The sequence below is a fragment of the Chenopodium album genome, chromosome 11, assembly GCF_948465745.1.
Source record: "Chenopodium album chromosome 11, dcCheAlbu1.1, whole genome shotgun sequence".
NCBI classification, from domain to species: domain Eukaryota; kingdom Viridiplantae; phylum Streptophyta; class Magnoliopsida; order Caryophyllales; family Amaranthaceae; genus Chenopodium; species Chenopodium album.
This window is the reverse complement of record NC_137844.1, coordinates 20385765-20413398: the sequence shown is the minus strand read 5'-3', so window position 1 is coordinate 20413398 and position 27634 is coordinate 20385765. Positions and strand designations below refer to the sequence as shown.

The window sequence follows — 27634 nt, the reverse complement described above, 5'->3', positions numbered from 1 at the left end:
TTTAGTTCAGTTCAGTTCAATTTCAATTAGTTCAATTTAGTTCAGCTCCTAATTTCCTTCTCTCATAAAATATTCATTTCAGCTCAGTTCAGCTCCAATCAGTTCACTTCAGTTCAACTCAATTCAATAAATGTAAATAGGCCATTAGTCAATCTATAACACTCACGGAATATAATTAAAAGGATCATGAACTTTTTTTTGCGCAAAACCGGGTCATAAACTTTCAAACTTTTAATAAGAGTAATTCGGAATAGTGAACTCTACTGAGGCGCGACTTGTGATATTTGTATCTTCCATTGAAGCAACTTCTGAGGTAAGAATTTAATATGTTGGTTTCCTTTTGTAATTATCGTATATCAATTTCACAAACTAGCGTTTATCGTTAATTTAATTCTCAGTTTATTCAATTTAGGGTTCTTCTAAACTTAGACTTTTGAACTACTGTTTATAGTTACTAAGCAAGAAAATTATGAACTTAATTTGATATTTGAATCTGTTAGGATGTAACTATGAAATTGGATGTTTTCTCTATAAATATATTAGCCTTATATTGATAATTGAATGAAATTTGGTTGATAATGTGTTGCAGAAGCCTTTGATGAAACTGGGGCTTTTCTCTGTGGGTTCAGGGCGACTGCCCCTCCTGCCTTGGCTCAGGGGCAGTGTGTTGCAGGCAATTGTTTTAAACCCTTCATTATTAGGGCGAAACATTAAAAATGGATTTTTTGTTCCGGGGCCAAGGGCGGCTGCCCCTCCTGCCCTGGCTCAGGGACGGGCCTGTACTTCGCTTAGAATTGCTGGGTTTTGTTATGCTGCTCATCCCACTATATCAGGTACTTGTACTTATATTGCTCAATAAAATCATGTTTTTTATTTTTTATTATTGTTGTTTTTGTGCCCTTATTTAGTAAATTATTAGTTGATGAAGTTTGGTTGCAATTTTAGTCCCTGGAAGAACATTTAGTTCAAAGTTTACCAAAATATATGTGCGTGATAAATGACTGTTGTTGGTTGCTTGGTTCATTATTATCATGACTAAAAGTGAAAACCGTATTGTGTTACCGGGATTAGGTTGTGCACCGTGGTCTTTGGAGCAACATATAGTTTAATATTCATGAAAATAGTTCAAATATAGGTGCATAGTTATTGTGGATGTATATTTTGTATATTTTGGTAATTTTGTTGCCAGTTTCTTGAATCTGTGACTTTAAAGCCATTCTGTAGTATGAATTTTCATTCATGGCATTAGCTGACTGGCCTGACTCTTTTTTGTGCAGCACCTGTGGAAGGTTCGACCCCTAAATCTGCTAGACTGAGTAAGCTGATGAAGAAATTAGACGAGCTTGGCATTGAAGGTCACGATGCTAAGGGAGGCCAATATAACAAGTTGTTGTGCCCTATGGTAAGTTGGTAACTATTGCGTATAAGTTATTTGATTCTAATATTGAATTATTTTTTCCGGAAAAGTTATTTTTGACCTATGTTACTTAGACATGGAAGAAGTGTTAGACATGAGCACATGTCCAAGGGTAAAAAATTGCTAGATTAAAAAAAGTTGCGTGAAATGAAGGGTCATAGCGATGTCTAACTATGGAGTATCTGACGCACATAAAGGAATGACGAGTCGGAGTAACATTGATTATGGCAAAAAGAAATAGATGGATATGATTTAATAGCGATTGTCGTTGAGGAATGTCATCTATTAAGGGATCAATAGAAGAGATAGAATATGTATTTGAGAATGGTACGCTAATATCTAGTTATATGGATGAGGCTTTTAGGCCATAACATTAAGATTGCAAGCCAGTTTGTTGTACTAATTTTTATTTATTTATTTATTTATTTTTTTTAATTTCCGTGTTCACCTTAAAGCGTGCAAGGGATGAATTAAAATGAATAATATTCCGAGGTGTTGGTATGTATTTATGCTTAATAATAATAACAATGACAATAATGGATTTTTGGGCCATCATGTGAACTTCTAAATCAAGTCCCTAGAGGAGACATCTAACATTGCCATGATTTTTCTACTTTATTTTATTTATTTATTTAATTTTTTTTTGCTTTTACTTGAAAGGTCTAATAATGGATTGGTACTGGAAAGACATGGTTTTGATTCTTATGGTGTACAACCAAATTTACTCGAACATTTATGAACTTACGTCTTCAAGATGGCATCAAAATCTAAACTCTATGTGATGAGGGAGAGCGGTGAGAGAGGGCTGCAGTTACACAGTTAGGGATGAAGGCTACTATATCTTTGGGGCTTTTCAGTTTGGAACTTATATGTTTGATGGTAACCACACGTGATGTGACCAACCCCATGTTGTGGTTCGAAAGTTGTAAATTTGTAATTATTTGTCAATACAAGGATATTTGAGTTCTTTTACTATTGGACTTGTGAATTAGTTAATTAGATTTTTAAAAGCATGCAAACCAAAGGAAGATATGAGTTGCAGCATTTAAAAGCAGAGGGCAAACCAAGGAGAATAGATAGGAAGAAAGAGAGGGTGCAAGTCAAACAACATCTTCTTGTTAAGCAAAGAGTGCTGACATGAGACCAACAGAAAAGGAGAGAGGGGAACTGGAAAAATAGTGTAAGGAACAGTGGGAAACAAGGGAGCAACAGGAGAGTGAGATCATGTTGATGAATGAATAAAGGTCATCTTATACTACAATATTTTTAGACTTGTTGGGTCTGATGTAGCAGTTTCAGTGTCGAGGAGGGAGTATGTTGTGCAGTGCAATTCGTGGTATGTAAACAAAAACAACAACAAACCCTTAGTCCCAAAAAGATTTGGGGTTGGCTAACATGAAAAAAAAAGTAACAGGAAAGAAATAAGTTGCACATTCCAATCAGGTGGGAAGCAAAGTTCTTAGTTTCTTTAGCGCTTGACATGCCTCTTGGTTCTTCAGAATGGCTTTAGCCCTATGATACTCTGCACTCTTAAATTTCACCTCAACTATCCATGTCAGGTCTTTTGATAAGGGTAAAACACTTGGACACTTTATTTTGGGTTTAAATAATGGTGAACAAGAGTACCCAAGTTCGAGTAACATATCTTTAGCTTTTCTAAGTATATAGTGGGCATTAAGCATCGATTCTATGGTGCCCCTATTCCTGTGTGTTTGGAACACTCTATTTTTATCTGGGTATCTAGTTAAGGGAATGTTTCTGAGTTCAGTTTTTTGTTGACAATCTTTCCCACGAAAAGGAAGAGTATATGTGCTTTCTTTTTTATTGTAAGAGTTAAAGAGCTACAAGAAAGCATATAGGAAGCTAATTATTTAACCTTAACAGTACAGTATCTCTGACTCAATGAAAGAGCAAAATGATGTTTGTATGGCCATTTTCTGCTGTTTTGATGGTCTAATGTGGATAGGGACTTTGGTTTTCTTTGTAGAATGTTGAAAGAAAGAAGGTATTGTATATAGTTGTATCTTAGTATTTTAGCAGGAATTGCAAAAAATCTTTCTTTGTCTTTGTATCACCAAATGCAAATGGTTGGGACTATCAAATGCTGATTCTTTTTAAGGCAATACAAATTGTTGCACCTCTACTTGGTTTTGTGTAGCATTGTGTGGTTATCAAATATTATATTGTAATTAGTTTTTAATCATTAGTACTTTCCTCTTGCAGTGCAAAGGTGGTGATTCGGGTGAGCATTCCTTGTCATTACACATAAGTGAAGATGGGTATGCATCATTTTCGTCTAATAGTTGTGTCCCAATGTTCTTCAGAATTTCAGACGTATTCAATTCTTTCTTTCTTTCCTTTTTTTTTTTTTTTTTTTTTTTCTTTTCATTTCTGCAGGAATTCTGCAGTGTGGCTTTGTTTCCGTGGAAAATGTGGGTGGCAGGGCAACACAATGGTAGAACTTCTGTTCATTGTAGTTAGTTTTGGTTCTCTTCTTGTAACACTCTATTTCTTTTGAGGTTAAATGATTATTTCATTATTGGTTTGGTACTGTTGCATCTATTATTCTTTTTTATTCGATGTCCTAAACCTTGATTTTGTGTAAACAATTTCTGATCTATTTTGTCTTAATCGCCCATTATTTGATCTCAAGGGAGTAATCTATTTTGCATGTTTTACATAGGCTGCTGCCAATGCTCAGTCATCCTTTGGGAAGTTGAATAAACTTATGACATCTGGAAAAAGAGAATTAACCGAGAAGAGTCTTGGGCTAGAGCCACTTTGTAATGAGGTAATTCCACCCCCCCCCCCCCCCCCCCCCCCCCCCCCCCCCCGGTTAATATGCTTTACATATCTGCATAATATATTTATCAAAAAAGTGAAAAAAAATCAATCAATTTGATTAACTGCAGTAAGTTACACTTCCTTGAGTATCTTAGGGCAGTGTAACTTTTGTGATTTGGCATCTATCTAGTTGTTTGAATGTTTATATATTTGCATTGTATGTTTCTTTAAAGTTCAAAAGTGGCATTTTTTTCATTATCTTATTAAATCAATTAAAGATGCTTTAGTGTCTACTGCCAAGATTATTGCTGTTGGGATCTACACTTCACACGTTCCCGAAGCTCATGTAGTTTTAGACCAATCAAACATTTTGGCATCATCTAATATCGTGTCCTTGAAGGCATGAGGCATACAGAGTACAGACAAAGGCCATAGGATTTCTTGAGGAATTATGGCATGAGGTAGGAGGCAGGAGGCAGGAGGCAGGAGGCAGGAGGCAAATGAACATAGCATTTAATATCTACAAAATCAAGCTGTCTTCTATGGTCATACTGACTTTTTAGGGAACAATAAATACAGACATATATTTACTCCGTATTTAAGAGTACTAATTAGTGAACAAAATGTAAGTATAATGTGAAATCATAAACTAATCAACAGTATATTTGGTGCTTTATGTGAATCTAGTTATGGGTATATTTTAACCCAGCATTGAGGAATTTTTCATGGTCTTGTTTGTCTCAATCAAGATAGCAAGAAATGGTGCAATAATTTGAATCAAACAGACCAAAACCAAGCTCATCTAATTACCAAATTGATTGGACTAAAACATACTGAATCTGCTTTTTATCGTATACTATACTCAACATGAATGAAATTGTCAAGGCTAAATTTGTTGTCTCAAAGTTGGCTTTGCTAGTCCTAGAGATTACGATGCTTTGTTTTGATGACTGATTCAGGGAAAGAGAGCTTGTCCTCACTTTGGGACGTGGTATAATCTGCCTTATCAGTGCTCTTTAAACCCTCAGTTACTTATGTGATTGGCTAATTATTATACGGTGCTTCTGTATCAGCTACTTGCTTATTTTGCGGAGAGAATGATAACTGCAGAAACATTGAGGAGAAATTATGTTATGCAGAAAACCTTTGGTAATCAGGTAATGTTTCATTCTTCATTAGTTGCTTAATATATTTGAGACGCGTGACAAATAATTAGGTTTCCATAATCTCATCATGGTTATGCCAGTTTAAATTTAGTGTAATTTGATGCTAAGAAACTTTTTCCTGATTTTCATTGCAAAATTTATAGTATTGATTACTTTGTCCATAAAAGCTGGACTAATAATAATAAAATAATAATAAATATGTACTTCATTGGTTCTTATTTAATTGCAATGTTGGTGTTTTCATGCTTGCCAATGCACATTTTATACTATTGAAATCTTTAGTTTTACTTTAATAAAGTTTATAAAAAGGTTAAAGGTAGTATTTCGAAAGTATAAATTGAGATTGCTGGTCAAAAAATTCCAACCTTGCAATTAAAAAGTATCAGAGGAAGTATCGAAAAACACACCTAATAGGATCAGAGGAAGTATCAAAAAACACACCGAATATTTTTTATTTATTTATTTTTATTATTATTTACACATATAGTTTTTTTTTTTTTTTTGCCCAATCTTTTTACAAACTATCCAATTTAATATGAAGTATAATCTTTAACTTGTTTAAAAATACACATGATGTAATTGATTGTATAATTTATCTTTAATATTCTGGTGACAGTTGATACTCCCATCTCTTATGTTCTTCCTTTTTCAGATTGTTATTGCATTTACTTACAGGCGAAATGGAGTTCTAACAAGCTGCAAATATCGTGATGTCACTAAGAAATTTTGGCAGGTTTTATTGTCTATATACTTTTGTCTTATAATTTGTGTTACAAAGTTCAAACTGACTTCGTACTATTATTACTATTGTGATGATTGGTGTGTGCTTCAGTCTTTTTAAAAAATTCAATAAAATTCTATTTCATTCTCAAGTGCACATGACTGTAACATTCATTATACTGCTTTGTAGAGGGAATTGATAAGATGATTTGCATTGTTGAGGCTATTGGAGATTTTTTAGCCTCTGACTCTTTTTATTGATATGCATTGAGTCGAATTCATCATTTTTGATACTTAGGTTGTCGTATGTATATTTTCTTTTGATGTGCAGGAAGCTGATACTGAAAAGATTTTTTATGGGTTAGATCATATAAAAAATGCAAGTGATATCATCATTGTGAGTACTCTTTTCAGCTTCCAATGATATTATGCAAATTTGTTCTATTCTAAATCTTTGTCCATAGGTCGAAGGAGAGATTGACAAGCTTGCAATGGAAGAAGCTGGCTTACACAATTGTGTGAGTGTGCCTGATGGTGCACCTCCTAAAGTTTCAGATAAAGGTGTTCCATCTCCGGATAAGGTTTGATCCTGACTGGCCCTCCTTGCTTTTGTCATTTCTATGTTACTTTTTTGGATGGCATAATGGTTTCAAGACAAAAAAATAAAGGTTTTGGGTATCATTCTCTCTGTCTTCCTGAAATTCAGACGAATATCTTCCAAAGTTGGAGTAGATTATTAAGTTTAGGAAATAGCGGCCTGTGAATCTAATTAATTAGTGCTATGATGTATTGAATATTGTTTTTACGGAGTATAAAACTAGGGTTGGTAACTAAAGAACTATATTGGCAGTTTATAAGTGTCGTGCATAGGTAGATTCTCTATATTGCCCTTATAGCTATGTATAAGCTAGTAATGGTAAGTTTATGACAATACCCAAAACCCAATGATGCGGAAGCATCCAAGATTTTCTTGCTTGATTCATTCTTATAACTTTCTTAAAGTTTCATGAAAGTTCTTGAAGGTTCTTGGAAGTTTCTTTTAAGTTTAAAAGTCTATATTTTGTTTGCAAGTTTCTACTGAAAGGGGCTTGTTTAAGCATTAGGATCTATATTTATTGTTTGGATTTAGTTTTATTTTTTTAGATTTTAGTTTATAAATTCTATCTTTTTAGAAGTTTTTGTAGAGATAGAGTAGGAAATGGTCTATGTTAGTTAAACGTTTGTTTATTTTTTAATGGTCCTGTTTTGTAATTAGCTATTAGCTGGTTGATAAAGCTGATTGTATTAACTTGTTTGACTAGCTAGTTCTATTAGATGATTTTACTAGTTGGTGGTATATAGCTGATTGTGTAAAAGTGTTTGGTAAATGGTTGTTTATTGTTAGCTGATTTCAGTGTATTTAATAGTAAAAAAGCTAAGTGTTCAATAAGCTATAAGAGCTTTTTCTAAAAGTGCTTTTTGACCCTAAATGCTCTTTTTATAAGCTATTTACCAAACACCAAAATTAGCTTTTTAAAATGGTCAAACCTTTAATGGTGTTCAATAAGGTAAAAGCTTTTCAAAAAGCACTTTAACAAACAAGGCCAATATCCGATTTGTTTAGGAATCCTAAAGTGTTTAGGACTCTTCAAGTATGTTTTGTAGCCTATTTATAGGGATGAATGTTTGCTAATTAAGTGAAGTTTTGTTTGTTGATTATAATTTTCTTTTAAGCTTGTTCAAAGTTTTTAACGTATTTTCCAGATTTCTCATTGTTATAGGTGAGTAAACCTAAATCAGGATCATTAGTTTTGGCAAGTAAACTCTAATCTAAGCTAGGTTAACTAGTTTAGTGAGTGAAGCTAAACAAAATCAACCTAAAACCCCCACTAAATTATGAACTAAGGTGAGTGAAGCCATAAATTTGATTTAGGGCCCTAAGGGGTTAACAAACTAGTTAAGCTCAAGAAACATATCATTTAAGCCTTTAGCCTATTGTTTCTTTTTTGAGTGAGAAGGAAACAAAGGGGTTTTTTTTTTTTGAAATTTTTATTCATAAACGTGATTTCATAACCTGAATAAGCTATAAGCCTATATGAATGGACCATACAAATCGTCTAATTGATGTAAAGGCTGAAAGGTGAATCAAAGATAACCATAGGAAAATTAGTCCATAGCCCAAATAAGCCCAATTAGGCTTTAATTAATTCTTCAATTCACCTTAAGCCCAAAAACTTAAGCAAAAAGGATAATATTAGTTGTGACTCTGAATCTTAGCGCATTGTGCTCGCTTGTTTCCTGATCATTTTTTTTTTGGTAACTGAATTTCGCTATCCTCCTAACTGTCAAACCTACAGTCATTTGGCACAATCTTCTCTCAAATCATTTTCACAAGATAATTCACCATACTACATCATTGACAATTTCTAGGTCCATTAGAAGCCTCCAAGGTTCCTCTTTAATTTAGTAGCCTTCTTCGAAAACAAATATCTCTTTGTATATATTTACTGATTACTGTGTCTATTGTTTATATGTGTGTTAATGTAATTTTGATACAGGGTGTTTTAGATCCCATGTATGTATTCTTTTGTAATTTATATTTACTTTATTTATATTGCTTATTGTATTTGCTGCTCTAACTAATGCATGTTATTACCTTATTATTGTTACTAGTTAAGACAACCATATATGCCATGAAGCTTGATAAAATAATCATGAGTAAATAGTTAGGTACCTTATAATTTGGTTGCCAGTTCAATTTCTTATAATTTCTTATTATTTTTTATTTTTATTTTTATTTTATTTATTTATTTTTTTTTTTTTTTTGTGTTTTAAATTAACAAACCTTAGCATTAATATTATTAGGTTGTTAATATGATTTGTTTGTGGCGTTGCAAATTTATGTTGTCCCTAAATGAATTGAGTAGAGGGCGATATGGATGAATTATGGTTCGTCAAGTTGAAAGTTGAAACCTTCATCCCTAAATCAAATTGTCAGCACCATATGGAGTTTTATTTAATTTGGATCTACAATGAGCCATAACCTTGTCAATATGTCCCTATAGCTAGTCCTTTTGGTTGTCTTTTTCATTGTATCTAACAACCATTTGCAAGTTCCTTTAATAACTTGTTCATAGCTCCATATCTTTGTCTCTATTATGTTCCACCCAAAGCAAGTCAATTTTTAATTAACATCGTCATGTATGTTCATGTATGTTTGAAAGGTAGGTCAATATTTATGCTTATAAGTTTGATGTCAAATGAAGGCATGTCGCATGTGTTGGAACATGTTATAACACTATACATTGTTTTTGGGTTTCTTGCATTTTAGATTATTTTTTTCTGTTTTTTTGGTTCTCTCAGTTATTCTGATTTCAGCAGCAAGTATCATATTACATATATAGGGGAAGTTCTGGAGGGATTTTTCTAATACTATGTCTCATGTGTTTCTTTGAAGCTAGGACACAAAGTATCAGTATTTGTGGAATTGCAAGGAGTACTTTGAGAAGGTTGGTATTGCTATCCATCTTATACTTGTATTACTTTTATTGATAATTAGGAAGAAATGGACGTAATAAATAGGTATCAATTGCATTCTGTAGGCATCTAGGATAATATTAGCAACTGATGGGGACCCCCCTGGCCAAGCACTGTCAGAGGAGCTTGCTCGCCGCTTTGGGAGGGAGAGGTATAATTCTCGGACATCCTATCTATTTCATGGTTAGCCACATGCTTAGATTTGTACATGATTTGACATTTTCTTTATGCATTGCAGATGCTGGAGAGTTAAGTGGCCAAAGAAAAATGACTTTGATTACTACAAGGATGCAAATGAGGTGATGGTTTATTTTGCTTTCTGATAAGTTGTGTGGATCACATATGTCAAGTTGTAGACATTGAAGTGTTCTTGTTGCACGGACTGAAATCTTGATTAGACGTGCTTACTGGTTGTTGAATTTGTGAATATTATTTGCTGCTTGAACCATCTAACTGACCTATCTGCAAAAGAAAAAAAAATAAAAGAATACAATGCAGGAATGGGGAGTATGGACGCACTTTAAAAAGAAGGCAGTAAACAAAGTGTATATATAAAAGGCTTATTATTAGAAATTAGACTTCATTAATTTTGCCACATATTCAAATTCATGGCGGTGATTGTGATTTCTAGCATGGAACTGTTCTCACTCCAGACATTGGCTTTTCCCGAAACAGGAAATGTGTAAAAAAATGCATATAGAATGCCCAAAGATGCTTGGCTGTCAATTTCATAGGCTCATGCTTTTAAAAACATAAAAAAAAAAGGTGCATTTGGAGGAACATCTCAAGAACTTGTGAAAAGTGTGGTAGCCCCTGACTGATGTCAATGGAGATTTAAGAATGAGTGTTGATGTAAGATTCCTCTAGATTCATTGCCAGTGGACTTGAATTTTCTCTCTAGAATTCCTACAAGTCAAAAGAAACTTAAGTATTTATATCTAGGCATCATTTATTTAGTTTCGTGGAGTTGATTCATGACAATTCAGATGCTTAGGCAATAAATTGAGTTTTTTTTTAGGTGGGGGGGGGGGGGGGGCAATATGGGGTAATTTAGTGGATTTTTTTTTTCTTTTCTCTTTTATTATTTTTCTGTCTAAGGCTTACAATTAATAAAAATATAATCAATTAGTCTATATATTACAAATGGCCAATTAACCATATTGGTAGCACTTGTCAAAAAAAAACAAAAAACTTAATTTGTATTAAAGTTATCGTCGGGGTGACATATTGATTTTAAAATTAGCAAGTGGTGACATATTGGTTTATAATTTAACAAGTGGCGACATATTGGTATAAACGTTAGCAAAGGGAAACATATTAGTATAAATGTTAGCGAGTGGCGACGTTTAATCCTTATTTCTTATCCGAATAAGCGCATATTATTGTATACATGATTATTCTTTAGTTTGGACATTAATCTATCATTTTCCTTTCTTTTTTCACTTTTAAAATAAAAAAAGAGATAAATAAAATAGGAAATTAGAGAAAATAACTAAAATATGTATAAGAATTAATAAAAATAAAATTGTAAGATCAAACTTTGATGATACACTTCGAGATTACATCAAGCTTTCTTTTTTTTGGTATATTAAATATTTAAATAACTACTTTTGTGACATTATACCCTACTTCTTTCCTTTCATTTTGTGAGAATTTTGTTTGCTAATACAAATTTTTTTTTATTATTTGTCAATAATTTAAGTGGGCATGGAGGGGAGATGTATTGGACATTAGATGAGTATTGGCAACAATGAAAGGATATCGAAAGATTAATAAATCAAAAAATAAAATAAAATTAAGCATTCGTATAATAGACCAATGCTCCGGCAAGCAAAAAAGGGTTAAATTTCGAAAATGGTTAACTTTTATACCAATTTGACGCAACCTGCTAACTTTTATACGAATTTGTCACCAGAGATAAATTTTGTACCAATGTGTCACTAATGTGCTAACTATATACCAATGTGGTCAATTGACCTATTACAGAAAATTTTCTTTTCTTCTGAAATTTACGTCCAAAAAATAAAACAATTTCAAAAATTTAAATATATTTGCTCGGTTGTTTATATCTCCTTCAATTACACTATTATTTTATCCCTATTTTGGCAATCTCATTCCTTAAATTTCCTATGCAAATCCCAATTATTTTCCTCTTTTTTTTTATACCTCCGTTGTTTATATTGCTGGAATTACAATAACTAACAAACAAAAATAAGGGGAGCACTAATATTTGGTATTGTCATATGGGAACACAGTTATCTACCTAGTTTCATGCATTGAGGATCTGTTCCCCTAAAATGATCCAGCTCACGAATTTTGACATCCCAAGGATATTTGTAATTTATCTAGATATGAAATGTACCAACAGTCCTTTGTTTATCATTTCTTTATATCATTATATGAAATTACTGACCTTTAATAACTTGTTGCTTATAGGTACTAATGTATTTGGGGCCAGAAAAACTCAAGGAAACAATTGACAATGCTGAGATATATCCAATTCAGGGATTGTTCTCTTTCAGAGACTACTTTCATGAAATTGATGCGTATTATGATATGGCTCTTGGTGATGAACTTGGTGTTTCTACTGGTTGGAGGTGTTTGGATGAGTATTACAATGTAAGCATTTAAAATGAATATTTATGCCATAGCTATTGAAAAGAAAATGAACTAATGCATAAGGATTAACGTATATCTTGTGCCTTTCCTTCCTCTCATAAAGGTTTAATGAGGCAGAAACATCCTTTTTTTCATGTTTCAATGTGTTCCTTTTTTTCACCCCCTTCTTATTTTAGGACTAAATAATACGTTTCTTTTGTTTACTAATTTTACATGCATAAATTATACAGTTCCTAGTACTATAGCTTGTGGCTCTGCTTTCATCTACATTAGAAGCTTTTTTGGCTGAGTTGTAAAGACCAAATCATCACATTAGTTCTACTTGTGCTCAATAAGATAGAATTAGTGGGGTTTCAAAAGGGTAAGAAAAAGGATGGAGTTGAGAAAAGGGTCACTCTCTCGTCGTTCCTGAGGAGTGGATATCAGGATTGAACAAGAAGAGTTGCCATGATTTTACAATTTTCAATATGGGATTAAAAAGGGAAAGTAGTTCTTATTGTAGGATTTGTCTTTTATGCTAGATTAAACTTCCTTTGTTTTTTTCCCCTCCTGTGAGTGATGCACTAACACTTTTCATGCATGCTGGGGCATATGATTGACCCTTAATAACTTTAATTGCGTATTAGTAAAAAAATTTGTAAAATTTACATTGTGTCCATTCCAACAATATATATACGACAACATTAAGTTATTATTTAGAAGTAAAAAAAGATTATGTCAAAGCTTATGTGTGAATAGTGCTAAAAGTCAATATGTTTCACTTAAAAAACGGAGGGAGTATCCAAAGTAATGTTGTGATGTTTTGAAATTTGGAAATAACCATGATGATGTTATTTTGGAGCTATCTAAAACAACTTGGATTATATTGAGCAACGACTTTGTTAATACCTCAGGTTTATCTTTAGTCATTTACTTATTCCCAAGATTATGTGGACTACTCTATACATCAGGGTTATCTTAGATTATTCCCCATAAATATTAGAAGGAATTTTTTATATTCAGTATTGCAAGCCAAATATAATAGAATGATTTTATTGAATGAAATGAGGTATTAAACATTTATCTACGCTAGTCTCTTGAAAACTGGTTGCATGGGCTGTTAGAATTATCCCCCATCCTTTTAAAGTGTCAAAACTCTCTATAGCTTTTATAGCATTCTCAAGCTTATTGGAAGTAAGATTGTTAGTTTATTTAATTTTATTCATATTTAATTTTTTTTTAATTAAGCAATCTAAATGGAGACTTTTTTAATGTAAATTATATATTGGTTATAAACTAGAAAGCATAAACAACAACATCAACAACAACAAAACCAAAGCTTTAGTCCCAAAATAATTTGGGGTTGGCTAATATGGATTGTCACAACGAATCGTACGATATAAAGAAAAGGTACATATATAATCAATTGAAACTGTTTGAAAAAGTACATATATAATCATAATACATCGTTGACATGAATTTTCTCCTTCTACACCGCCCTATCCAACACCCCATGTTTTCCTCAATCCCAAAGCACTCATATCACTCATAATCACCCTCTTCCAAGTTTTCTTAGGTCTTCCCCTTCCTTTTGCGATCCCAACACTATGCAACTCTTCAGGCCTCCTCACTGGAGCCTCACTTGGTCTCCTTCTTACATGGCCAAACCATCTTAAGCGATTCTCCCTTATCTTGTACTCAATCGATGTAACCTCTACTTTCTAGTTTCATCTCCACCACATTCATTGCCATGTGCATAAGATGAATGGCGAAGATGAAACTAGAAAGCATAATGGATACTAATATTTTTCTTCAAGTTTGACTACAATTTCTGTAGGGAGACTTATACAGTGGTTCTAGATAGAGCTTAAGATACAGATATCTTTTGCAGAGGGTATAGTGAATTTATAGAAGTTTTCTTCAAATTAAGGATTTTTAACATGAAACTTGGCAAGTGAGTTGTTTATAATCATTTAGCAAGTAAAACCTGTTGTATGGAGTATTTTACTTTGTTGAACAGAAAAGGGGAATCTTAATCGTCTGCAGGTTGCAGTTTGTTGTCTTGCTTCGTAATTCTTATTTCTAAGCACACTTGCTTCTTCTTCAAGCATTCCAAATTAGCAGTCGGTTATTTGATTACATTTTTTTGATAGTGTTTTGGCTTTCATATCTATAGATTGTTTTGTTAACTCTCATGGTGATCTGATTTTGACAGGTTGTACCTGGTGAATTGACTATAGTTACTGGTGTTCCTAATTCGGGAAAAAGTGAATGGATTGATGCTTTGTTATGCAACCTTAATGAAAGTGTTGGCTGGAAGTTTGCTCTTTGCTCAATGGAGAACAAGGTATGGCCATACTTAAAATTAATATCATGCTTGAATCTCAGTAACCGAGAACAATTCCGGTAACAGTAATAAATGTTGTGAGGATGAGTTGATGAATTAAACTGTGTAATTGGCTATCTTTGCCCTCAAGAAATTATTTCATTCAAACATTATTCCTTGATTGCATCTTTTAATCCATGTAAAGACTTCTTTATTTCATTGAAGGATTAGTATAGTACAGTATGATGCAGAAGTTAAATGGACAAAGAGTAGCCAGTAATATTGTAGCCCATAACATTCTTTCTTAGTGCATATGCTTCTGAACATTAAAGCAACATATGACACTATATTTTTGGGCTTCCTAGCAAGGCTGCTGAAGTTTGCTTTAAAATTTAAGCACCCATTTGACCTTGTACTTTGAAATATTGTGTAGTGAATTGAATAGTTTGTCACCAGATATCTTTAATATAAGTGTGATCAATGACTTTGGGAATTGCTTTTTTTTTTTTTCACTATATTTTACAATCATACAGGTAGTAATTCAAATTCATTAGAATTTCATACTTAATTGCCTTTTTTGGCATTTGATTTCAAAAAATGGCTTCATTTAATGGTGTTTTATTATGTTATCATATGCATATAAATGAAATGGTAGAATTACTACCAAAGCAGCGAGAAAGGCCATAAGGTATTTTAAGCTGTCCTTTTTTTGTTAAAAAGTTTATACTCCCTTTATCCTAGATTAGTTATGATAATTATCATAACACATCATTGCTATTTTGGTATTAATTGTTATTTTACTGAAAAATAGTTGTGAAAATAGATAGTGGTATATTATTTTATTAAAAAGTTATATGTAATGGGAAGTGGTGGGCTATTTTTAAATTGAATGTGTAGCACCCTAATAATTCAATTAGTTAAAAAAACCCTTTCCACCAAAAATATTTAAGAGAACTACTGGGTTATTACTGTTACTTTATAATGCCTAAGGTTTTTACCAAAGTTACGTAGTGGAATAACTAACTTAATCTAAATAAAAATCCAAAATCAGTTCAATCAACTTTATTTCAAGTTGGAGCCTCTATGTCCTAAATCGAACCAAGTAACAATCATAATTCCCCAAACCCAAATAAAGTTACAATCCATAATCCGTATGAATGAATTCCAATATAAATAGTTTATGAAGAGATACATAGAACGTAAAAATTGATGCAGGAATCAATGAAAAAAACCTTTTAATTAATCTTGCTTGACTATTTATGTACACTAACAAATAAACATGTTTCACTATTTTTTATTTAAAAAAAAAAAAACATCATATGCAAAACCACTTGACAACACTACAATATTCTATTACGCGACTCACTATAACAACCTTGCTTGCTTTGGACTACGCATCGAACGAGTGTCCTTCCCTCCTAATGTTCTTGAAAAGACCTAGTTTGAGAGCTATCCGAATTAGTAATAAAATAAACCTATGGCACAATGTGGCGAAATTTTAGCATATACAAATGATAGCACAGTGCTTGTACCACAATAGAAAAGCCATGGTAATAAAAAAAAATCCATGAACATCCCCTTATGCTATACTCAAAGCGTGTACGTTCGAAGAGTTTTGACGCATATCCTCTTATGTTTTACGCGATTTACTAATTTAAGTAGGTGATAATGACTGACGTAACCATCCAGCATTTCAGTTTACATTCACAATCGCTTTCATATTAATTTTTGAATAATTATAGAGCAATAAATAATATTATTAATAGATTTTAATCTTCCTTGCCTAAAACTTGGTGCATAGTAGCAAAAAATAATCCTTTCCTTGACTACTAGCATGTGCATAAATGCATTGACTGCCAAACATTACATGATTGAGATAAATAATGAGACATGATGAGTCACTTTATCTTTCGACGTTGATTATGAACTTTATAAATGATTATTCATAACTAAACATATGTAATACTTAAATTGTACAAAAAGAATCACACTAAAAAAAATATTCTTGCATAGATTGATGACATAACAAGAGAGGCAATTATCAACTATAAAGAAATGGGTAATGTGCCATTGGCCGCCCTTGCAAATCTAATTATACCCTTTATGAATGAAGTAGAATTTTTCTTCCTCCACCCTCCAAATCTCTAACCTACTAAAGAGAAGGGAAAAAGGCCTTCAATCTTATTTTACTAAATTTAAGCCTTATCTCTCCACCCATATTTTTAAGTTTTCAACTCCAATTTTCTACCCTTGAGCCCACAAATCCACCAATATGCAAACCCACTTTTCCGACTCATTATTTCACCGCTAACTCACTTCTTGCATGCCTGTCTAACACATCCTTCCATTGCAACATCGAAAAGTTAGACCCAATCCCCAAGAAGATCAATTCCTTTTAAACCTTATTTTTACCTTTTGGTAACTTTAAGGACTATCCCTTCTTAGCTACGTTGTCGGAAGAGGTGGAAAGATTCACCAGTGATGAGCTTGATAATTGAGCGCTGGTGAGGGGCATTATGGATAGTATAATAGTATTTTGTTAGTAGCATCAAATTTAGTGGAAGTGAATTGAAATCTCATCAATTAGTTTCGGTGACAACTTTAGGGAAAAGATACAAATGTCCAAGATGAATTCCTGTGTTGTGAATGTAGCTAGCCAGCACCATGAAACCACTGCTTTTTCTTCATGTGCTCCTTTTCATGGATTGTTGATGCTACATTTTTACGTATTGGCTACATTCTTACGCATTGGCTACAAGTTGAATGCTACGCTAATATTGATCTATAAATTTTAAAATACTTAAAACACTTAAATTCTACGATCATCTTACATTGATAGGGAATTTTCTTTTTAGGATATAGGAGTATCCTTTTTGTACTCATTTAGGGCTTTTTATATGGTTAGTTTTTGATAATGTTAAGTTTGGTTATCAAGCGACATTTACTAATCAATTTCTAATTTTGTTGTTTGACCTTTTAGCTTTGATTGAAACTTTGTATTGACAAGATTTGCTTTGTTTAGAAATTGATTTATATGATCGTAATCTTTGTATGTATATTGTGTACTAATGTTTGATTGGTTTTGATTCAGGTTCGGGAACACGCAAGAAAACTTTTGGAGAAGCACATAAAGAAACCATTTTTTGATGTTCGGTAATTTTCAACTAATTTTGTTCTTAATCTTTTAGTACCTTTTTTGGCTAGTCCTTCAATTTAGTTTCAAGGTTTATGTAGGATATAATATATGAATGCATGTTGTTAGAAGTCTAATTTGTATAGATGCTATTGTTAGGTGACTAGACTAGTGGAGTTGATAAGATGTTTGATGCTTGGACAGTTGGACATAGAACTTAACCTAAGTCGTACCCTTGTCATCATGAACTAACCAACTTCCTGATTGGAAATACGGGTTGGACTCACTAGGGGATACTACCAAATAAAAAATATGTGTTGGTGTGATAAATATTGAGGCATCAAATTTTAGATAAGGAGAATGAAAACGTGGGGCTTGTGGAAGTCTAAGTGATGCGAACCCATCATATATTTGCTGGATGTTGATTCTCGTGCATGCATAATGTTTTGCGTCACATAACTTTACTAACCTTACAATCAACATCACTCGTTTAAAAGTTATCTTATATAAATATTGAGTTTTTTTAACTAATAATAAATCTATTTGTTTTTCCTAAATAAAAACAATATATCCCTTATCACTTGCCTTACCTCCAAAATAAATGGTGACTTTTCACCATATTTTATTATTTCTTTTATTGGCAACATTTCACCATATTTTATTATTTCTTTTGTTGGTAACTTTTTACCATATTTTATTATTTTTCATCCCATAATCCCCACCCAAATTATTTTATTCCCTTTGTTCCTTTAAGTTCTCACCTTTTGGCACGTTTGCTTATGAGCATATAAAATTATTAATATCTCTAATTACTTGTTAGAAAAATTTATAAAAGTGTGAGATTATAAAAGTACTTATTGAGACAAATCAAACACAACACCACTTCAAAAAAAAAAAAAAAAAAAAAAAAAAAAACCACTTGATAATTTTTATTTTTAATTTTATTTACAGTAAAGAATTTAGAAGATTTTTTATTTATGTTTTACTAGATTTAAAGGGAAAGAACTTAAAGGGACATAGGGAGTAACATTTCTCTCTCTCATGGTCCCCACTTAAATTATTTTTGCTCATTCTCAATGGTATCCATGTACTTTTGCTCATTCTCAATGGTATCAAAATATTTGGCAAATTCTCCCAAATAGCATTACTTTTTATAAATTTCCCTAACATAACAATTTTTATACAATTGGCAACTGATTATCTTTTTTAAACAATAATTTTAAAATTAAAATTAAAAAAAATATATAGGGTGTCAGAGAACTCACCCCCATGCTGTAGGCTAGCCATTGGAACGCACCCCACCCCTTGCTGAAACCCCATGCTGCGCCGAAACCTTAAAAACCCTTTCCCCTTTATAAAGACCAAGGTAATTGTAATTGCTGCTTACCAATTTGTTTGGGTCGGTTTCCGCCATTGTTGGTTATGCTAAATCACCCTAAAATCATGCAATTGAGACACTCTGGATTGCAAAGATTGGAGAAAAAGTCTATGCTAAATTACCATGATTTGAGTTTATTAGCTGGGGTTTCGGTGTTTTGATTTTTTATTTTATTGTTGTGTTGTTTGTCTTCGCCGTCTTTGATACGGAGTAGGGTTTAACGAGAGGGGAAAGGGATTTTAGGGTTCCGGCGAGGGGTGGGGTGTGTTTGTGGGGTTTAGCTGGGTGGTGTAATTTTGGGGGGGGGGGGGGGGAAGAGGTGGGTTCAGTGGCTAGCCTAGGGTATGGGGGTAGCTGGCGGGAGTGCTTTTTAATTATTGTGTAATTAAGATTATTAGTTGCTAATTGTAAAAATATAGTCATGTTAGGAAAATTTATAAAGAGTAATGCTAGTTGGGAGATTTGTCAAATATTTTGTTGCCATTTAGAATGAACAAAAGTACATGGCTACCATTGAGAATTTTCCATTATTTTTTTTAGAGAAAAACTTTCACATTCTCGGTTTGCCATGGTCCCCATGTCCTTTTACTAGATTAAGTCTTCTCTTGCTCCACCTAATACTAATACAAGTAGATTCTCATAAAAATTGCGCTTAGTTGAAAGTGATGCATTTATTTTGGAATTGGGAGAGTATATTTTGATTGGTTTACCGTGTCCATGTCTTTAAATTTTGAAACAAGAATTTTCGTGTCCAATCCTCAAATCCATGACTTCATCCTTAGATAATATGTTTAAGGTGTTTATGCTTAAGGTGTGATAATATCTTATGCCAAATTTTATTGAAGATATGACCTTTGACCAACATATGAATCTCCTTTGCAATTTTCACATATTTGGAAAATTAGACAACGCTAAAGTGGATGTGACTATTATAAACATATTCCGTGTTAAAGCGTTTCTATTTGATATTTGCGTTTTTACTTTCTTGAATTAAGGTAAGTTTACTCTACTATCCTAACCCCCTTACCCTTCAATATGTACACCTTTCCAATTACCCTGTCTTAATTTTTTCTCCTTTTTCTTATACTCAGCCACCTTTTTATTGTCTCTTTCTTACTTAATCCACCCTTTTTTTTTGACTTCCACTAAATTCTTCTGGAAACAAGATTCCACTATAAATGGGTACATTAAAAGGAAATGGAGGGAGTAACTATACTATAGAATTACCTTTAGTGGTGTATTGATATTTATAATTCACATTTGATATTGCATTGCTGTTGTTAAACTACATATATTTTGGATGAAAGAAGTTAGAGAAAATGATGTATATATGGAATCATAAGAAATTCTTTTAAGTACTTATATTTTGGATTTTTGGGTCAAAAGGATTGCTAATTTGGCATATTTTTAGTAGGTAGGAGTACTAAATATTGTTCTATTGCTAGATCACTCAAGGCTCTTAGTGTGTCTAATGAGAATATTATGTTTAATCAAGTCAGGAAAAAGTAATACACTCTTCTATTAAGTGCAGGTATGCTGAATCTTTTGAGCGCATGAGTAGAGAGGACTTGGAGCAAGGAAAAAAATGGCTAGATAATACATTCCAACTTATACGGTATGGTTTCAATATTTTTCTTCATAAAATCAGGTTTGACTTAGTAATGTTTCAACTTCCTTTGCTTTCCATATTACATGTTCTTTCAATTAGTTTTGTTATTTCATACTACATTCTTAAACCTATGCAATCCATTGTAAACAGTTTGCCTGTTTCATTTCTTTTACCTAATTCTAAACTACTTGTTTAATATATTAGAATTGAAAAGAATTCAATAGTTTATCAGCATTTAGGTGTGTTAGCCTGTTTGGATGCCTTGAATATGATGCTTTGAGTGACCCAGATGGACTGTCAAAACTTTTTAAATCATACATTTGGACGTGAGAGGATCCTGCATAGACCATGTGGGTTTCTTGGTGCGGTTTAGTTTGGGTTGGTTCCTATCTTTCCTTTTCTTCTCCTCTTCTTTGCTAAAACACTGGCAAAGTCTTGAGTGGTTTGTGCTGTTGTGGTGTGGTTTCATGAAATAAACTTGTGGAATATAAGATATTATCTTGTCTCTACCACATATTCATTTGGCATGTGAAAAATATATTGATGGTAAAAATATGAGTTTTACGTTTTTTTTTTTTTTTTTTTTTTAAAATTTGGTTTGGCATCCAGTAGTCATGAATTTGGAAAAGTGTTCTGAAGTTCTCCTTGAATTTTGTTCTTTATCATAAAGGAGAGGGCATCTTTTAAGGGATTTTTTTCCCACACACCAATAATTTTTTTTACAGTTTACATATTTTTTTGAAGTATCAAACTCTATAAAATTTCAGGATGTCAGAGGCATTAGATTAATTTCTTTGTTCTCTGTTTAGATAATTCCGTATGTGGTAATGTTATGGAGATATTTGCAGAATTGAAGCTTCCAGTTGATATCTTGCTAACTGATTGATTATAATTCAGGTGTGAGAATGATAGCCTTCCCAACATCAAATGGGTTCTTGATCTAGCAAAAGCTGCAGTTTTGAGGCACGGTGTGCGTGGCCTTGTCATTGATCCGTATAACGAGCTTGACCATCAACGTCTTAGCAGCATGTGCGGTGCTTATAATTTTGCATATAAATAATTTTATCTTGCAGAGTGTGTGTGTGTGTGTGTTTCCCTGCATCTCTTAATGTGGAACTGCTTTAAGCTTGCTTTGAAGATGGAGATATAGCGTTGGAGTGAGTTTTTTTTATGGGCCGGGTAAAGAAGTGTACTTGTGGGAAGCTGTGCAGCTCCTTGTCTACAATAATTTAAGCATGGGTACCTGGATGTCCAAAACCATGTCATTTTTTTTGGTCTGGAAGGCAGCTAGGATATCGCTTGAAAAAATGAGTTCAGTAGGAGCAAACCTTTGTCCAGAGAAAGAGGTACAATCTGGTTGGGGTTCTAGAACTTTTCTCAAACGGATAACCAAAGATTTTGTTGCCCACCTTATTAAACATTAATATATTGAGCTTTGGCTTCCTGGAAATTTTAGGGGTATTTATGGGACTACATCGCATACAAAATACAATTTGTTGGCCATTGGGCAATGTTTGCTTGTTGAGTAGTTAGTGGGAGGCAAGCCATTTGGGCTAAATTTAGGTTTACAGTTTACTACAAGCAGTCCTACTCCCATTAGGAAAGTAATAAGATCCTAGCAAAATTAAATTACAGGCTATGAATGTGCCCTATTTAAGCTGATACTTTCTCAAGGATAGCAACATATTAGAAAAATCCAGCAAAAGGTCTTTTGCTTGGACCATTAGCATAATTGCAGGCCTAGCAATCTTGGATTATAAGTATAATTGCAAACCTAGCAATGTCATTAAGGAAACCTTAAAGTTTGCTCCAATTCTTTTCTTACCACAAAATCTTGGAATCCTTTGGAGAATTTCCTCATAGTCTGGAGATGAATCATAGAAACTAAAATGAGTTAAAAATAAATAATAGTATCAATTGATGCCTCAAATGGATAATCAAGGAGAAAAACATTGGTTGTACCACAGAAGAATAATTGAGCTTTTTGGTTGATGTTCATGTAGGCGTAGGCCCAATGGTACTAAACAACACATCTCTAACCCGCTATGTAATCTAAGGAGAGATATGTGGCTCACATATTCAAGCATGGGAGTAGGGGCTGGGGTCATTGTTATAGTTTGATTCTTATCGGACCATGTATATTAGTAGATTATCGCACTGACCTTGTTTTTTCTAGGCTGCATTATTTTCATCTCAAAATGGTGGTTGAGGTCTAGGTGGTTATCGGACCATGTATATTAGTAGATTATCGCACTGACCTTGTTTTTTCTAGGCTGCATTATTTTCATCTCAAAATGGTGGTTGAGGTCTAGGTGGTTATTGTTGACTTCTTGTTGTCACTAGGATTGTATTATTCTTATTATATTCCAAATTTTCCATGTGAAAGTGGATCTTTATTTTACATGATTGATCTTTATATATTTCTGCTGGACTGAATCCCATTCTTGAAGTTTATGGCTCTGAACGATATATGCAACAGGACAGAAACAGAGTATGTTAGCCAGATGCTCACAATGGTTAAGCGATTTGCTCAACATCACTCTTGCCATGTTTGGTTTGTTGCTCATCCTAGACAGGTGAGCTGAGTGAAGTCACTGTCCTTTTCCCTTCCAGATTCCATTCTGATTATTTTCACTCAAACAGCTGCACAACTGGATTGGGAATGCTCCTAATCTTTATGACATCAGTGGTAGTGCACATTTCATCAACAAATGTGATAATGGAATTGTAGTACATCGTAACAGGGATCCAGAGGCTGGTCCTATTGATAGAGTACAGGTTGTGAATTCTGTCCACAATTTTAAATCTATATACACCCTCTTTGAACCCATTTTCCACTAAAGACTGACTTCTGTTTCATTTTTCTTAGATCTGTGTAAGGAAGGTGCGGAATAAGGTTGCTGGCACAATAGGTGATACCTACTTGACCTATAAAAGGTACTTACTGTTGCCGTTTATATGTAACCTAAAAATAAGCAATCTTAGACGTATATTCATCAGATTATCAATCTGATGGTGTGAAAACAACCCAGAAAATAAGAAAGGCCTATGTATGTTTTCTAAAAATTTAACGTAAAGTTGGTCAAATTTAAATACATTTCTTACGTACATAAAACTATGGAGTTATTAAAACATGAAAAATTTAAATTACATAGTCTAAAATTATATACAAAATTGTAAAATTAAACCTGTAACATAAAGATTATATAGTAACTAAAAGTTCTAGAATATAATCAAATTTTGAACATAAAAGCTAACATGGGCATTTCCACTCATTTTCTTCCTCATGTGCAACGTTCTTTCTCATGGTTAGAGGTGTCAAAAGCACACCCGACCCGATCCGAAAAAGATTCGATTCAGATTTGGACTCGCGTGAACATAACAATTTAGTATGACTTAACTTTAAAAATTGACCCGACCCGACCCGACCATATCAGACCCGATCCGATCATCCGAATTGACACCCCTACTCATGGTCATTATGTTGTGCATTTTTTTGACATTTTCATAGTCATTTCTTATTTTCCACTATGCATCTCTCTCTCCTCTAAATTGTATTGCAATTATTCTAGTCAAAGGTTTTATTTATTGTTGGAAGATTATTATTCTAGTCAAAGGTTTTATTTATTGTTGGAAGATTCATAGTTTAGGTAAAATGAGTAAATTTCATAGTTTTGTTTGGAGACTCGAGTTATTATGTTGAGTATTTTTTAAAAATTTTGGTTAAGCTTTTAGGGGCAATTTAGGTACTTCAAAATTGGACACCAACATTTCACCCCCCCTCCCACCCCTTGGCTAATATAATAAAGATAAAGCGCATTGAGGCATAGGATAACATACAAATTTTGGGATATGTTATTACTGTGAGTGTGAGAAAAATAGCTGTAGACGTGATACTGTAACATAGTAAACGGTTGAAATTAAATTGATGGCATTTTAACATTAAAGTGATAGAGGTGCTAGTTGTAATATGAAATTGTTGAAATGGACTAGTTCGGGAAATGAGGATAGCTGCATGCAAGCCTTGTCTACTTAATCGGAATCCTTGTATTGAGATTTTGGTAGAAAAGAAATCGGACAGTCTCAAAGGGCTCAAGTGAAGGTTAAAGGGATGAAGCATTGTGCTTAAAAGTTTATCTTCGATATATAATCTGTCAAAGGTTCCAACTTTTAATTCTACAATGAATTTGACAAGGACTCTAGATTTCTAGTCTAGCTCACAAGTATTAGGCAGAAGTGTGATCCACCATCTTATGGCAGCAGTGAGGACAGAGAGGAGCTTTTGAAAATTAAAATCATTCTGATCGCCCCTCCAAATGAGATTTAAAAGTTGCAAGATATTCAAAGCTAACAAAAGTTCTTTGTGCAGGATAACTGGTGAGTTTGTGGAGCCGTCTGAGCCAACATTCTAATTTCACTCGCTCCAATATGACGATGGCAATGACTTGTGATCAGATGAACCAATCGCCCAATGGAGTTTATTGATTCTTCAAAGCCCTTCTGCAATTTCCAAGTTGGGGGGAAATATTGGAGGTATATACTCAAGATAGAAGTGTTTTTTGATAAATGTTTCTTTCTAATTTAACCGGAAGTTTGCATTAGTATGGAGGAAGAATTGTAGTTCATTCATATGGTCTAGAAATAGCAGCAGGAAAAGAAGGATTTATTTTTATGAAGGCTATAAAGCTTCAACTTGCTACAGTAATACATTGTTTGTATTCTAATTTTGACCGTAATTTTGTAGTAAAATTCTATTGTTATTTGTAAGGTTAATTGTATATATACTAACTTTGACAATAATTGTTTTTAGTAATGTGTTAAAACTAATTCTTATCGTGAAATGTGTTATAGGTGTTTATATGAGTTCATAACATTTATTTCAAATATTTAATTATATACATCTAGAGCAAAGCCATTGGTTGCTCAAGCCAATAGGTGGTCTAAAATATTTTTTTAATTAAAGTCTTTTTCCTACATCTCATCAATGCCCAATTACCATGCTCAATTTTGCCCATGTACTCTCATTAATTGTCCTATAACTTAATGAATGCATATATCTAAAAAATTATTAAAAATTTAAATTTTATAGATTAAAGTTTGATTATCAAATAATCTAACCAAATTTTTAAAAGGAAAATTGTAACTTATTACCCCTCAAATCACCTAAAATTGATTATACCACCTCTTTATTTCTTTATTTTAAATAACCAACCCTAAAATTTAAAGGAAAAAAAAAAAAAAAAAAAATTCATCACCTTGTTCCAGAGTTCGGTCAATTTTTAAGTTGTGGTAAACTTAATTTAGGTGATTTAAGGCTGGTTATTTTAAAGAAAAAAAAAAGTGTGGTAAACTTAATTTAGGTGATTTAAGGGTGGTAATTTACATTTTTTTCTTTTTAAAAAATACATATTTTCTTTTTCTTTTTTGACACGTGTCCTTCACAAAGTTTCATTTTCTGAAAATATTGCAAAATATCTTCGGTATCAACAATACCAAATATTTCATCTTCTATAAATGTCACCAAACAATCCTTTAACCATTGATCACCCATACGATTTCGAAGTTTGTTGACATAATTCATAGAAGAAAAAGCTCTTCAACACTTGCTGTTGCAACTGATAGGATTAGTGCTAGTTTCAATAATGGATATACAACATATTTCCCAACTTCCACTACCTTAGTAGGATGGTCACCGATTCCTTTCAATTGACAAAATTCTTTCTTAAAGTACATATCAACAATGTAAGACCCAAGTTGATAATCAATTGTCCCAATATCACTATTAAAAAATTCATTTGGATATAGTTGAGCAGCACAAGTTTGAGCAATTTTTGCTTGTAGCGCAAGTTTGAGCAATTTTTGCTCGTCAAAAGCCTCAATTAAGTTAGTGGGACTCAAAGAAGCCACACACAAAAGAATGTCAGTAGTCGTCACATTATACATATTGTTAAGTTGTTGGAGAAGAAAGTCAGTGGTTGCAAAAAATAATTCAACGTTGTAACAATGGAGATTTGTGATCTTGAGTGCCTTACATTTTGACTTCCCTTTCGAAACATAAAAATCATCCATATTAGGAACAAAAATATCATGACTAGTCATTAGTAATTCCTAGCAATGAGAGCATTATATGTAAAGGAAAAACAAACTCAACAGATTCAACCAACTTCTTGTGTTTCCCCCTTTGTTCAAATTCTATATATGCCTTCCTCATTAATGTACACAAGGGATGACAACGAGTCAGATTTGGACCGGATCCGATTGGATCCAGATCCGTTTTGTACCCGGGATTCAAATCCGATCCGGTTCCATCGGGTATAAAAAGGGGATCCATATGCATATCTGTTGGATCCTACGGATTCGGGTCCTAAATAGATCTTTCTAATTTCACCTATTTTAAATAACAAACTAAATGTGTTTTTTTAAAAAAAAAATAACGAACTAAGTTAAAGTAGCAAGAAATCACAATTATAGTAAACAATTACACTAAGATTAAGTCATTAAGTTACATACTAAAATTAAAAATAAAAATTAAAAAAACATAAAATAAAATAAAATGAAAACAAAATTAAACATGCAAATTATAATGAGGTGAAGCTAGGGATAAAAATCTAAGGGGGGCAAGAATTAATAAAGTTTAAAAAAAAAAAAACGCTTAGCGGGGAGTCAAACTTGAGACGTCTCTCATCATGCAAAGCTCCAACCAACTAGGCTATCACTAATAACATGATTTCTAGGATAAATATTAACTATTTATTAGTTACTTCGGGGGGCAGAATAGATATTACATTTATCACCAGTTGGGCCACGAGGGCCGGGCCTCCACCAGCCCCCCTGGCTCCGCCCCTGACTATGTAAGTCAGTAGCACTAAAGGAAATATCAAATAGCTAGTATGAACAGTAAGGAAATAGTATGGACTGGGCCTAAGTTTAAAAATAATTTCTTTTTAAAAAACGGGCTAGGTAAACAGATCTTGATACTAGTATTTT

General features: G+C 33.0%; 2 protein-coding genes across 3 annotated transcripts; one reads left to right on the top strand and one right to left on the bottom strand.

Moving 5' to 3' along the window:
- The first annotated feature begins 209 nt into the window (after positions 1-209).
- On the top strand, positions 210-25456 carry LOC145568713 (primase-helicase Twinkle, chloroplastic/mitochondrial-like). Of its 2 annotated transcripts, none has more exons than XM_081628135.1 (22): positions 210-313; positions 590-833; positions 1278-1402; positions 3641-3696; positions 3815-3872; positions 4101-4208; positions 5275-5358; positions 6020-6100; positions 6419-6484; positions 6552-6668; positions 9528-9575; positions 9669-9754; positions 9842-9902; positions 12040-12222; positions 14417-14548; positions 17619-17680; positions 20570-20653; positions 21545-21676; positions 23127-23223; positions 23291-23425; positions 23517-23584; positions 25017-25456. In XM_081628135.1, exons 2-22 carry the CDS (start codon positions 599-601, stop codon positions 25057-25059), a joined length of 2061 nt encoding a protein of 686 aa, XP_081484261.1. In that variant the 5' UTR covers positions 210-313; positions 590-598; the 3' UTR covers positions 25060-25456. The 2 variants fall into 2 exon arrangements, with proteins under 2 accessions (XP_081484261.1, XP_081484260.1); XM_081628134.1 differs by having other exon boundaries at positions 20570-20686.
- Positions 25457-26224: 768 nt separating this feature from the next.
- LOC145566430 (uncharacterized) lies at positions 26225-26746 on the bottom strand. The gene has a single exon (XM_081625853.1). It carries the CDS (start codon positions 26744-26746, stop codon positions 26225-26227), a length of 522 nt encoding a protein of 173 aa, XP_081481979.1.
- Positions 26747-27634: the final 888 nt, after the last annotated feature.

What these genes read in the sequence shown, in the direction of transcription:
- LOC145568713 (XM_081628134.1), top strand. Translation starts at nt 599, where the DNA reads ATGAAACTGGGGCTTTTCTCTGTGGGTTCAGGGCGACTGCCCCTCCTG. An exon ending in GGTGGCAGGGCAACACAATG is followed by an intron (nt 3,873 to 4,100) that starts GTAGAACTTCTG and finishes TGTTTTACATAG; the next exon opens with GCTGCTGCCAATGCTCAGTC. An exon ending in GTCCTATTGATAGAGTACAG is followed by an intron (nt 23,426 to 23,516) that starts GTTGTGAATTCT and finishes CATTTTTCTTAG; the next exon opens with ATCTGTGTAAGGAAGGTGCG.
- LOC145566430 (XM_081625853.1), bottom strand. Translation starts at nt 26,746, where the DNA reads ATGACTAGTCATGATATTTTTGTTCCTAATATGGATGATTTTTATGTT.